Here is a 14,929-nt window from a genome sequence, read left to right as displayed (position 1 = left end):
ACTCATTGAAGCAGGGAGTGCATAGGTATCCATTTGTTGTGCCAACAATATGAACTTGTTTCGTGGCCATATTGTTAATATTCTTTGTGTGCAAACTCATATGGGTCATTAGAGTGGCTATGTTTTCTGCATTTGTATAATTTGGGTCAAGAGCAACATAATGCACTATTAGAGTCAGTGTTGTATCCATCGTCATCCAGCCTGAATTTTGAGCCATCTTGTCAAGAAGAATCTTACACTCGGTGAATGATTTGCTCAAGAATGCACCCCTGGCTGAAGCATCTACATTAGCCAAGCCCATATAGAATCTCTGTCTTAGTATCTGATCTGGGATGCCATGGTGTGGACACTTCACTAACATATTTCTTGCAAAGTTTCAGTTGTTTTCTTCCTGAACTGCAATATCTCATAAATTTGCCTTGCAGTCTTATTCGGTGGATAGAACTTGTTTAAGAACTGCTTGACTAGTTCCACCCATGTAGCCATTGAGTTTATTGGGAGCGAATTCAGCCAAGTTTGAGCCTCCCTAGTCATTGTGAATGGAAACAATAACAATCTGATTGCTTCGGGTGTCACATTCGGATGCCTTTGAGTGACACAAATTGATAGGAAATTCTTCAGATGTTGCTGTGGGTCTTCAATGTAAGACCCGGAGAACAACCCTTTGTTCTGTAACAAGTGCAGCATGTTGTTTGTAACTTGAAAAGTCTCTGCTTGTATCGGAGAGACTGCAATTGCAGTTGCCAGATTGTCAGCAGTTGGTTGCGCTCAATCATATAGAGCAGCCTCCGGCACCACGGGTGCTACCACTCTAATGTTTGGGTCAACTTGATTATTTATGTTATTCTTATTGACGTTCTCGATGCCACCCCTTTCAATTTCGATTTGTTCGTCATGTTTTAGCTATTTGCCCTTCTTATTAGCCCGATTCAATGTCCTGGATACCTTCTCGGGATCTAATAGAACTTCAAATAGTTCACCACTTCTCAAGGAGCTTCTAGGCATGCACCTGCGGCACAGAAGAATTCAAACGTGAGAATTTCAGTGGAAATATTTTTAGCACCACGGAAAATTGATCTAAACTAAAAATCCTAGTAATTCTTTTAAGTTGTAACAAATAACACCATTAATTCCCCGGCAACGATGCCAAAATTTGATCACACCCAACTATACCTTATAAAAAGGACTAAGCGGTCGCTGCAAAAATAATCCGGTTCAAGAGTCCGGAGTCGAATCCCACAGAGAACCAACCTATTTGCTACAACTTTCTAGTATCACAAAAGATAAGCTCAGACAAATTCTACAGTTTATGACTTAATTTATGAATTAACAAAAATTATTTAACTAAGAAAAAAAATAATAAAACTATCAATTAGCAAGAATGAAGTTGAATCAAGGATAAAAAGATCTAGGGTTTACGATTTCCCCAATTGCCGGATTAATTCCTAACACGCCAACTATAATATCGCCGCACCACTCTCTAAAGATGATGATATCTTATTTATCACAATTATTTTTCGATCAATTATGATAATTTACTAGAAGTATTCTTTCGAATTACTCTAGCTGACAATTCGTATAACTCATAAAGATCACGCCAAAGCTTTGTTATCTCTAATCCCGCTTTTAAATCAAAGTAATTAATCTCTTAACTTACTCGAAAGTGGATTTGCTCAACAACAATCTAATCAAGTGTTATCTCTCAAGCAACACAAGAAAACTAGACACGATTAATCAAGGGCCCTTTAATTAACCACAAGAAGCATATAGTTGAACAATTAGAGAGTAAAAACGGCTCAATTATATCAACACACACTCAAGAATTCATCCAATAATTGGTTCCATCAATCCTTGATGACGGGTTTAGCTACTCATAATACTACTCAAAAATACATAAACCATTGTCAAACCAATATTCATAGAAATAAAGATAGAAAAGGAGAGAAAAACTCTTCGATTCGTCTTCTTGAATGAACTTGAAGATCTTTCTGGCTCAACTTTGCTTAAACAATGGTGTTTTTTGCCTTCTCAGGTCAAGCGTGTGGCTGAAATAAAGGTTAGAAGCTTTTATATCATGTACCTAAGCCAATTGACTAAGTTGCCCCTCAAGATAAAACGCAGGCAAATTTGCCCTTGCACTATAGTTGTGCTTCGCACAGGGCCTGGTTGTGTTTTCCAATTTTTTTCTATGCTTTCCCCGTGCTTTTCGAAGTTACTTTACTGCCTCATCCGATTTTCCTTTTCTTTAAAAATTGCCTTTTAGCTTCATTATTGCTCAAATCACCTTTATTCTTTCCTACATAACAAACTTCAACAATTAAGCTCAATTGGTCATCTTTCAACATTCAAAACACCTAAAAACACACCAAAGTAGGGGTAAAACATATCCAATTACATGTGATTCTAGCATATTATCAACTCTCAATCTCTCAAGCCTCGTGAAGACAAATGAGGAGGTGATTCTTCTTTATTTCACTCAACTTGCTTACACAAAAAGGCTATAGTACGTAGGTATTTATAAAATTCTAAAAACATGTACCTATGTGATACATGTATCAGAGTTTAATTCTACACTTCTCTAATTCCCTAGTTCAATAATCAAATCATACATGCATCTTAGTTTATTTTCTAATGCATCAACTAGGTAATTCATGTACTTGATATGCATCTAGTTACTTTTTCTTTTCAACAATAACAGGACATAAGTCAGAATTTTTTTTGGACAATCTATTTTTGTGTTTGGTAAGGCCTACAAGAATTCATGACAATGAGCCAAATGAGAATGTAAATATTAGCTAGGTGTAGTTTCTAAATGAATGAAACGTGCTGATTTTTTTCCAACTGTTATATCTTTGCTTAATTTAACGGTTTACAACAAGAATAAAAACCAGTTACGTACATAGTATATAAAAGCACTTCTCACCATATATATAACACACCACTTACAATCTATATCCAGGTGATGCTACAACCTTTTAATTTCAATAAGTCCAGAGATCAAAATCTACTGCAGACATTGAAATTCTTTAGATGAGATGCCATTGATGACGCGCTCTGCGACATAATAATATGCTTTTTCTGTAAGATGTACACCATCCCAGTGTAAATATTTTGCAGAATCAGAACAAGCTTGAACTTTAGATGTTCCACAAAGAATATCATCGTCATAATTATATTGACCTCCTATTCCACAGCACGTTTTGAGTATGGATTTCTTATTGAATCCAAAATAGCTGGGGCGTTCCAGAATTGATTTCACAGCAGCATAATAATCAATATATATAATCGCAACGTTCGAATATTCAAGTTTTAGTATAGATAGAGCCCTCTCCAAATAATCATTGTGATACATTGCTAACTCATTGTAGGCTTTCAGACAACCAAACTCATCATAATCTTCATAATCCAAGCTTGAGAACATGGTAAGGTAGTAGGGGAAGCAACCCAGAGGAAAAATCCCTGGAACAACTATACGTTTTGCCCCGTATCTGATCACTTGTCTAATGCCTTTTACTATGGTCTTGACTATGTATGGGACAAAAGTTTTAGCTTCGTCAATGGATTTTCCCTCTGAAAATGCTAGGTAATAGTCATTTCCTCCAAATTCACCAAACATAAAAAGAGATTTTCCAAGAACTTTTGAACACTTTTGTCTAGTGTGACATGTAGTTTTTAAGTAAGTTGTCAACCAACGAAGTTGAGATCTAAGAGGCCTGTTGTCTTTTGCCGTGGTAATATTTTTAGCTACATAAAAAGGATCATTTAGAACTGTAGCTCCTCCTACTGCGCAGTTTACTCCATGGCTAAAATTAGCTTCTTTGACCATGTAAGGGTTGAGAAGTGGAAGCTTAAGAGACATAGCAATATAATCTATAACGAGACGGCCATCAGAGAATCTGCCAGTGGGTTTTCCAAAGAATTTTTCCCCGTAAGGAAAATGGTCTGCACGGTAAGATGATTTTACATTAGATATACGGAATCGATTTCCAGTATCTGCAAGTGAATCGCCAACTTGGAAAATGTATTCATAATTAGGGCAACTGTTGTTGTTATTATTATTAGCAGCATAAGCAAAAGTTAACGAAGATAGAGCTGCAGCTAAAAGGAAAAAAGTTGGAACTAAAGAAGCCATTTGCAATATGCATACGGATGTTAAGGCGAGGTAATATATTTAAAGAGGGGGGTTTTTATATCTTCTTGAAGTATATTATAGGTGGTTAGGATATCGTTTTTGCCGTTTCTTCTTTCTATGATAATGAAATTAATGTCGTTTTTGGAAGAAAAGCAAAAATTGTTACCGCAACATCTTAAATAAAAGGTGAATTTCTTTCCTGCTACGTATGTACTTAGAATTAGTCCATGACAAACTATTAGTATCATTTATTACATGTTTGTAGGGAGGCAAAATGGTTAAAAGAAAACAGTTAACCACCTATACTATCCACTAAAAAAATGTGTTGGATAATAAACTTTTTAAAAAACAGATCAAATATGGATAAGAACTATATTATCCATTTAGAAAATGGATCACCAATGAGTATCCAATGAATAACTAATGTGTCTAACTTTTACATTTGTAAAGCCTCAAATTGGGGGTTTCTCAAGTTAGGGAGACTAAGAATTCTCCCAAAAGTGATTATATGCAAGAAGTCATGGATAATATGATTACCCATATTATCCGTCAGTTAGCCCGTTTTTTATCCGTTTTAAATATTATTCGTGTCGGATAATTTATCCGTTTTTTCATAACCCATTTTGACCCGAGCTATATCCGCCCCGCCCCGCCCAGTTGCCACTCCTACATGTTGCATTAAGTCTTACTCAAAGAATTTTTAAAAAAAAAAAAATAAGAAAGAAAAGTAGAACTCGTCGTTAAAGTCCATTTGGACGTATCTTTCTTTAAAATGAAGAATGAACGGAACTCAAAAATAATCAACGCATTTCAAAGGTTTGAATTTTCCTATCTCTAGCAATATAGCTATTTGTTCAAATTCTCGATAAATCTTCATTTTTCTTTAAATAGATGAAACTCTTACTGAAGTTCCTCTTAAGCTAGTACTCCCTACGTCCCAACTTTGGGATACTTTTCGTTTTTCGAGATTTAAACTTCTTAATTTTAATTATGCATTTGGACATAAATTTCTTTAGATTTTTCAAAATAAAATTTTATGTATTTGTAAACTACGTAAAAGGTACTATACATCACAATAATTAATAACTCAAAATATTTAAAATGCATATGAAAAAATTACTTTAAAAAAATAAATAATTCGAACACCTTCACATAAATTAAAATGGAGTGAGTAGTATTTAAAATGCACTCAAAATCATTTGATAACAACCAAAAGAACTTGTTAAAAAGCAGTGATCATGCAAAAAGTGATAAGTGAATCTTTTAAATTCTACCTGTTTAAGTAAACATGCTTTCCTCCAAATGAATTTTAATTTCAATTCATCATTTAAAAGAAGATCTTATTATGAAATTAACGGTGAAAGTCATATTCTTCCTTGAATTTTGTATAAACATGAAATTCTCCTCCAATTTTAGATTACAAATGTCCCCCTGTCCTATCTCAAGATCCATTTATTGACCGGAGTTGCTACACAAACGTAATGTCTCTTTTACTCTTTAGATGACCAATCTCTAATTTTATGTAAAAGATATTTTAACCTCCCCCCAACTTTTTCGTAACCTTTCTGCGTATCTCAATATATAATTACTGTTATGTGGCGCCTTCCTGAGATCCCACCCACCTCTTCCCAAAGACAACCTCGATCATTCATTACATATGATATATCGAGAATTCAAGACCATAACGTAATTCATTTAGAGAATGCCGATAAAAAAGTAGATCTGGTTCGGAGATCGGAAAAGTTGTGAATACGGTCAGTGAAGCTAGACCGGGAAGTGGGGTATCCCTGGAAAAGAGGTTGGCCTTAAGTTTAAGGTTAGTCTGAAGAGTTGTAGCTTTGCTTTCTAAAAGAGGACGAAGTAAGGCTAAGCAACAGATGTCTGTATGGCTACTATTCGCTAATTGAGGCCCTCCGTACACTAGATGAGATTATCAGTGTCATATGGAAAACCAATATCAAGAGTAATTGAGAGAACAGGAAAACAAATGATAATGAAAGAAAGCTTAATTGCATTAATGAAAACTATTACAGAACAGCAACACAATGTCGAGGGGGAGAGACACCAATACAGAGAACCATTTGCTTGCTTGAAAGTTTGACTACTTAATCCCCCTTAATAATGCTTAAAAAAACTAAAGTTATATGACTTAATATAACTAAGCTAGAGAGACATAATGGAAATACAGGAAGTAAAACTACTCTATTTGTATAATGAAAAAGGACTTAGATTCCTACAAGGTAGAAGTAGGTCTGTTGGCGGCAACATTATCTTTAGCATCAGAGTGTGTGCACGTGGTGCTGTTGGAATCTGCCTGTGTTTGGGCGCTGGTGAGGGCTACCAATAGGGCGACATAGGCACAAGAGCGCTTGTCACTTGGTGCGGCCAAGACCACGTGGCCGTCCATGACGCTAGGCATTAAGAGGCTTTCCAGGATGCCATGGGGCGCGTCCAAGGGTTCAAGGGGCACGTCTGGAAACTCGCCCATGACATTTTCCCCCACCTGAGTAGGGGATGTCCTTGGTGCCTTACTTTCAAGATAATCATCGATCAGGTTCTTGTAGGTTTTGAGGTTTGTTCCCCTCTCCCAAGTATTCTCCTCTATATCACAGCCTGCCATTTCACCAAGAACTCTTGGTGATGTTTCCATGAAGCATGAATCACTCGATCATCGAGAATATCGTCTACATGCATTTTTCCGGTTGAATTATGGCTTCGAATACTGGGTATTGTGAGTTGTCTCCGGGAGTAATCCTCCATGTCCTCTCGAAAAGGTTTCAGAAGGTTGACATGGAAGAATGGATGAATCTTCCACTAGGCTAGGGTATCCACCCGATTTGCAACTTTTCCCAATGCGCTTCTCAATGGATATGGTCCAATGTACTTTTACAATAGGAGAGGGTCATGGACCCCTACAAATAAGTATCGCTTTGTGATTTTCACCATCATTTTATCTCTTACCTCGTATTGAACGAAGCGACAATTTTGATCTACATGCTTTTCATCTGTTTTTGGGCTTTGACAAAATAGCTTCTCACTATCTTCAAATTTCGCTTTCAATCCTCCAAGAAGTTAACAACTCGAGGATATTTCAATATGTTTTGGGGCATTCACAATGTGTGGGAGTAGCGGTTGCTGTCCAGTAACAATTTCAAAAGTGCTTCTATTTGTACTAGATTTCTTTTGTGAATTGAAACATAGTTGAGCAGCATCCAAAAGCTTCACTCAATTCTTCTACGATCCAGTAACAAAATGGTGGAGTTATTCCCCCAGCATGCTATTGAATCGCTCCATCTTGGCATCATATTTCAGATGTAAACTTGAACTTTGGCTCAATTTGGACACGAGGCACTTAAAGAGCTGGGTCCAAAAGTTCTAAGTGACGCGAAAGTTGCGATCATTAACGATGTCTTTAGGCAGGCCTTAATATTTGACAACACGAGAGAAGAAGAGTTGAGCTGTATCTTATGCTGATATATATATATATATATATATATATATATATATATATATATATATATATATTAGGGCTGCTATAAATCTAGCGTATTTAGAAAACTAATCTACCATAACCAAGATATTTATAAGATCTCTGACCTTGGGTAATTCAGTGATGAAATCCAGTGACACGATTTCACAAGGTCTCTTTGGAAATGGCTCCAAAAGTTCTGCTTGTGTCAAGCGGCCCGACTTCTCTTTCTGGCATACTAGGAAAGTATTCACATACTAAGTAACATCATCAGCCATTTGAGGCCAATAATAAGCACGGTACAACATTGCAATGGTGTGTTCTTCACCTGGGTGGACGGTCCACAAAGTATCATGGCATTCAATTAGAAGAGTCCTTCGTAGATCCCCACCTTCAGGAACCCATCTTCCATATAGAACTAGAGAGTCTTACCCTATCCTACCAAATCGACCAAATACTGTGCAGTAAGGTCCTTGGTAAATAGATATTGTATATGGTCTTTTATAGTGGTGGCCACTTTGCTCCCCCTTAGGGTGGCAAGTAGGCACACCAATTCTAGCTCAGCCCTTCGACTTAACATATCAGCAACTAGGTTGGTCTTCCCACTTTAGTGCTACAGTTTGAAGTAAAATTTTGCTAGGAGTTCCTGCCACCTAGCCTGTCAGACATTTAGCTTTGGCTGGGTCATCAAATGACTAATAGTCATGATTTCTATCTTGACCATTCCTGAGGGCCGGGTTCGAGCAATTTCGGGATTTTTAATGTAAATTGGATATTTTTGAGTGGGCTTTGTTCCCTTAGCATATTTTAATTGTTATGTACTGATTGTGGCTAGATTTGGAGCATCCGGAGGTCGATTTGTGAGGGCAAAGGCATCGCGGGCTAGAGTTTGGACCGAATCGAGGTAAGTACTGATTGTAAATGTTGTCCTGAGAGTATGAAACCCCATATTTCACATCGTTGTGCTACTGTGAGGCGACACACACACTAGATGACGAGTGTTGAGTCATGAACCATTGGAGATGGAAACTTGGTCCATCCCGTATGACTGTTAAGTCACATATTTAATTTGAAATCTTATGATATTCCATAATTTTTTAGATTTATATTATATTTTGGGTTATATGCCATGTTTGGGCCCTTGTGCCGACTTGTTGAGCCCCTTAGGGGAATTTTTATTATTTTTCCTCATTCTATTTGTTTTGAAAGCATATCCTCAGTCATGTTTTACCTGTTTATTGTTTAAATCGGGTTTTATCACTTACTTCTTAAAATGTGAAAACTGTTTGGGCTGAATTCCCTGTTTTACTGGTGGTCCGAGTGATAATGAGGTTGATGACTGAGATAGATCGAGGGTTTGATTGTGAGGTTGATGACTGAGATAGACTGAGGGTCTAATTGTAAGGTAATGACTAAGAGGCTCCGATAGCCTGATTATGAGGATTATATATTTAAGGATCGGGTGCACGCCACAACAATATATATATATATATATATATATATATATATATATATATATATATATATATATATATATATATATATATATGTGTGTGTGTGTGTGTGTGTGTGTGTGTGTGTGTGTGTGTGTATGGATCGGGCTACACATCGCAGCGATATAATGCTTGGGCTGTTGGAGCCCTTCCAGAGTCTGCACACCCCCAGTGAGCGCAGTCGACTATATATATGGATCGGGTTGCACGCCGCAACGATATGTGGATTGGGCTGCGCGCCGCAGCGGTTACTATATAGTACCTATTGAGTGTGAGTGTTGAGTGTGAGCGCTTATTGGTAAGAGTTGAGTCACGAGTGACTGAGAGGCTTTTTCGAGGGGCTATATATATACATGTACATGAGTGATGCTTGCCCGAGGGGCCTGGTTATGAACGTAGTGTTTTTCACTCCTCCTTAAAGTGAGTTTCTATCAAATATGTTGATTTAATTATTGCTTTCACTCACCTTTAGACCGAGCCTCAATTGAAAATGTTAAACAAATGCTTTAAACAACTTTCATTTAAACTAAAGTTTTTAAATTATGAAATGGTTATGAATTTCTGTTTTGCCGAGGGGCTGTTTACGAACTATGCTTTTCCCGAGGGGCCGATTATGATTTTCATCACTTTCACTATGTATATATTTCATTAAACCTACATTGAAACAGTTAGAAAGATAATTTTTAAAGGATTTTACTGAAGTTGGAAGTTTAACGAAATGATTTGAATGGTATCCTGATTTGGGAACATGTTGTAATCACTGTGGTGCTATGACGTGTCTGACGTGTTTTCTTACTGCTCGGTCTTTATTTACTCTTATTACTTACTGGATGGAGTACTTACATTACTCCCTGCACCTCGTGTGCAGCTTCTGGTATTTCAGAACCCGGTAGCGGGTGTTGATTGCTTAGAGGCAGAGTTAGCAAGGTGGCTGCATGATGTTCACAATACTGCTTTCCTTCCTCTCATTTTCATTATTGTATTTAGTACATTTTTAAACTCTTATTGTATTCATACCTTGGTAGATGCTCATGACTAGTGACACCCCGATGTCGGGCTTGTATATTTATTCTGCACTATTCTTTTAAATTTATATCATGAGATTATTGATTAATAAATGGTATAAAAATAACTTTTATTGAATAATAGTTGATTCAGGAGTTGTGTCGGCTGACCTAGTTTCACGATAGGTGCCATCACGACCGGGTCGATTTTGGGTCATGACAGTTGTCACACCTCCTTTTTCCGCACCCGCGAGGGTGCAAGAGAGTTTTTCCAATTAAAGGACAATCGAGACGGGATTGGTTTATTTATTTCAGAGTCTCCACTTGGGAGATTTAGGGTGTCCCAAGTCACCAATTTTAATCTCGAATCGAGGAAAAGAATGACTCCATATTACAGTCTGCGTACCAGAAATCCGGATAAGGAATTTTGTTAACCCGGGAGAAGGTGTTAGGCATTCCCGAGTTCCGTAGTTCTAGCACGGTCGCTCAACTGTTATATTCGGCTTGATTATCTGATTTTATACAAATATGAACTTATGTGCAAATTTTATCTTTTAACCGCTTTATTATTATTGTTTTTAAAAGAAATGTGAACATCGCTTAAAACACGTCTTTGGACTGCGTCACATGAAATGCACCCACAATCCGGAACACGTTTTATTTGATGTTTTGGGATTTGGATTCGGGTCGCATGAAATGCACACCCAGGCTTAAGAAAGTAAAATATTAAACACGCGCCTAAAGAGACTATCGCGTTATTATTTTGGGGAAGACCGTGAAATTCGCTAAACGGTCCTTCCGAATTCTAATTAAACCATACATTTTGTGAGGGCCCCGCAATCTATACGTTTTATTTGGCGAGGCTCGTCTCATTTTTATTTTTAAAGGATAAACCTACAATGACTATATTTTCTATTAAGTTCGTCTCTAAAATAAAAGAAAATCTCTTAATTATTTACATGCTGAAAAACGTAACTTATTAGTTATTAGTTTACGGCTAATGCGAATGGAAAATTGCGATCGAGTTTGTACAAAGAAAAACTGCTTTCATTTTATATTCTGTTATTCAATAATACTAGAACATGAGATTGACCATAATATCAAAACAGATTAATTATTCTCCGATTAATTTAAACTAACATTATTAGATGAAGAAAGTATACATATGCAACCTCATTATTCATTAATCATTCAACTACATCTTTATACGAAGAAAGAAAAATTATATTCAACCACAAATCTAAACAGGAGGAATTCAACAGGAACAAAGCCTGATTAATATTTCATTTTTGCTTCAAGCCGAGATTGTACAAATGTGTACCTGGAAACAGCAGTACAAGAACAAAAGAAGGAGAAGTCAGCAGCAGTAATAACACAGCAACAGCAGATTCAGCAACACCGCAAACCAGTACAGTAGGAATAGCAGAAAACCCAGGAGACTATAAACGACTCCAAGTATAGAGAAGAAGTAAAAGGCAGGAAGGTTCTGACTATTTCAGATCTTAAGCGAGGCAATGAAGCAGTAACTATTCTTTTTCAACTTCAAAACTCTCCAAAATGAATTCTGCCCCTGTATATTCAGTGTATCCAGAATGTATATCGGGTGTATACTTCTCACTCCGCCCCCTCTTTTTTTCTTCTCTCTATCTAGTTTTTCCTCTCTTTTTTTCCACCCTTCTTCCTAAATTTTCTCTTCTATTTATAGCAAAATTTTCGAAATTTTCAGATTTGTTTTTTATTATTTTATTATTTTTTTAATTAAAAGAAATCCCACTTACAAATTGCTTTTATTTTTTTAGAAAAAGAAATCCCACCTTTATTTACTTTTATTTTTAAAATTCCAACTTTAATTACTTTATCTTATTTAAAATCCCACTTTTTATTTTTTTAAAAGAGAATCTCACTTTATTTAACTTTTCTTTAAAAAACAAACCACTATCTTTTCTTTTTCTTTTAAAAATGCTACTTTCAATTACTTTAAATTTTTTAAATTTTCAGATACCTTTATATTTATTTTTTAATTCCAACCTTATTTTACTTTTAAATTTTTTAAAACTTTTTACTTTTTTTTAAATTTTCTACATTCTTTTACTTTTTTTTATTTTTTTATTTTTTATTTTTTTAAAATCATTTCCGAAATTACTATATATATATATATATATATATATATATTTTTTAAAATAAAAATAATAAATAAAATAAAATATTTTCGGATTTTTTTTTATATATAAAAAAAACAAAAAATAAAACTATTAATAGTGATAATTCACTTTTTATTTTTTATTTTTTTGGTTTTGTTTTGTGTTGGACAAAAATGAAGAAGGGGTGTTGGGTTAATGGAGCGGACCGGATCGACCCGGTTTGAAACGGACCGGGTCATGGGGAAAGTTGGGCAATTATTTGGGCCTGTGGTTTGAAATTGAAGAAGTGGCCCAATCCGATTTTTCTTTGTATTTTTGTTCTCTTTTCTTCTTTTATTTTTCTAAAACTAAATTATAAAAGTACTTAAATTATTATTAAGAACTAAATTAAGTTATAAAAGCGCAAATTAACTTCCAATAACAATTAACGCACAATTAAGTAATAATTAAGCATAAAATTGTTCATTTGGACATTAAATGCTAAAAATGCAAAAGATGCCTATTTTTGTATTTTTTATTAATTTAACAAATAAACATGCATAGACAAACATACAAATAGTTACACAAAATATCACAAAAATTGCACACCAAGAAAAATTATTTTATTTTTGAATTTTTTGGGAGTAATTCTCATATAGGGCAAAAATCACGTGCTTACAGCTGCCCCTCTTTGCCCGAAGACACGAAGGGTTTTCGTGCAAAGATAAAGCGAGCGATTTTTGCCCATCCGAGTACTCCGTGTGAAGCATTTTTTTGAAAAAGATTTGACCGAACCTTTGCTTCAAAGGTTTCCTACATATCCTGGGCTAAACAGGAATCAGGTCAATGTAGTTCGGGAAGTTTTGGTAGCTGGGACTACCGTGGGACTGCAATGTTACTGTTGTTGCATGCTATTACCACTGCTTACCGATCTCTTTGTTACACCGTGCTTAAAAGAAAACAAGAAGCTAGGCTAGACTGCAACTTGTTCTTGTTGCCTTCCTTTCTTGTCGGCTTGTGTTTCCTCCGGTGCTTTTCTTCCGTGAATTTGGGGATGACACTGGCCCTTTGCTTTTCTGAATACCAGTTTTCATCATTTTGTTCGGTCCGCTGGGGACATGACTTCCTTCATTAAGCTTTTTGGCGGTTCCTCTAGGGATACGACTCTCTTCATCAGATCTGTTATGCTGGGCATAATTTAATGTTCACAGGCCGCTTCTTTTAAGACGCGTCTTTTCTTCCTTTTGACTCATGCGCTTGAACTTGTGTTGGGACCTCTTGTTGCAACTTTCTGCTTTCCGGCGCTGGGGATTTTTATTGTTTCCTGCTAGGGATTCCTGTTGTAACCTTCTACCTTCCGGTGGGTTACTGATTTCAAGATTTGCAGTATAAGACTCAAAAGTATTCCTCTTGTTATACAGGTGGGTGCCTGAATGCAAAAATATGAAATGTATGCCCGCATTATACTGGTGGGCGACCTAGAACAGAAATGAAAAGACAGAAATGTATTCCCGCATTATACTGGTGGGCGACCTAGAATAGAAATGAAGAGACAGAAAATGTATTCCCGCATTATACTGGTGGGCGACCTAGAACTGAAAGTATTCCCGCATTTTACTGGTGGGCGACCTAGAGCTGAAAAGTATTCCCGCATTTTACTGGTGGGCGACCTAGAACTGAAAGTATTCCCGCATTTTACTGGTGGGCGACCTAGAGCTGAAAAGTATTCCCGCATTTTACTGGTGGGCGACCTAGAACTGAAAAGTATTCCCGCATTTTACTGGTGGGCGACCTAGAACTGAAAAGTATTCCCGCATTTTACTGGTGGGCAACCTAGAACTGAAAAATATTCCCGCATTTTACTGGTGGGCGACCTAGAACTGAAAGTATTCCCGCATTTTACTGGTGGGCGACCTAGAACTGAAAGTATTCCCGCATTTTACTGGTGGGCGAGCTGAAAAGTATTCCCGCATTTTACTGGTGGGCGACCTAGAACTGAAAAATATTCCCGCATTTTACTGGTGGGCGACCTAGAACTGAAAGTATTCCCGCATTTTACTGGTGGGCGACCTAGAACTGAAAGTATTCCCGCATTTTACTGGTGGGCGACCTAGAGCTGAAAAGTATTCCCGCATTTTACTGGTGGGCGACCTAGAACTGAAAGTATTCCCTTATTTTACTGGTGGGCGACCTAGAACTGAAAAGTATTCCCGCATTTTACTGGTGGGCGACCTAGAACTGAAAGTATTCCCGCATTTTACTGGTGGGCGACCTAGAACTGAAAAGTATTCCCGCATTTTACTGGTGGGCGACCTAGAACTGAAAAGTATTCCCGCATTTTACTGGTGGGCAACCTAGAACTGAAAAATATTCCCGCATTTTACTGGTGGGCGACCTAGAACTGAAAGTATTCCCGCATTTTACTGGTGGGCGACCTAGAACTGAAAGTATTCCCGCATTTTACTGGTGGGCGAGCTGAAAAGTATTCCCGCATTTTACTGGTGGGCGACCTAGAACTGAAAAATATTCCCGCATTTTACTGGTGGGCGACCTAGAACTGAAAGTATTCCCGCATTTTACTGGTGGGCGACCTAGAACTGAAAGTATTCCCGCATTTTACTGGTGGGCGACCTAGAGCTGAAAAGTATTCCCGCATTTTACTGGTGGGCGACCTAGAACTGAAAGTATTCCCGCATTTTACTGGTGGGCGA

At 36.9% G+C, this 14,929-nt stretch overlaps 1 protein-coding gene across 1 annotated transcript; it reads right to left on the bottom strand.

Moving 5' to 3' along the window:
- Window positions 1–354: 354 nt before the first annotated feature.
- Window positions 355–4,132, bottom strand: LOC104223687 (acetylajmalan esterase-like). Its single transcript, XM_009775152.2, has 2 exons — window positions 3,016–4,132; window positions 355–728 (listed from the first exon to the last, which is right to left on the bottom strand). The coding sequence occupies exons 1-2, from the start codon at window positions 4,130–4,132 to the stop codon at window positions 355–357; spliced, it is 1,491 nt and encodes a 496-aa protein (XP_009773454.2).
- Between the last annotated feature and the right edge of the window lie 10,797 nt (window positions 4,133–14,929).

This window comes from Nicotiana sylvestris, chromosome 11 (genome assembly GCF_000393655.2).
Source record: "Nicotiana sylvestris chromosome 11, ASM39365v2, whole genome shotgun sequence".
NCBI lineage: Eukaryota > Viridiplantae > Streptophyta > Magnoliopsida > Solanales > Solanaceae > Nicotiana > Nicotiana sylvestris.
The sequence above is the reverse complement of the archived record's forward strand: the minus strand, read 5'-3'. Positions and strand labels throughout refer to the sequence as shown.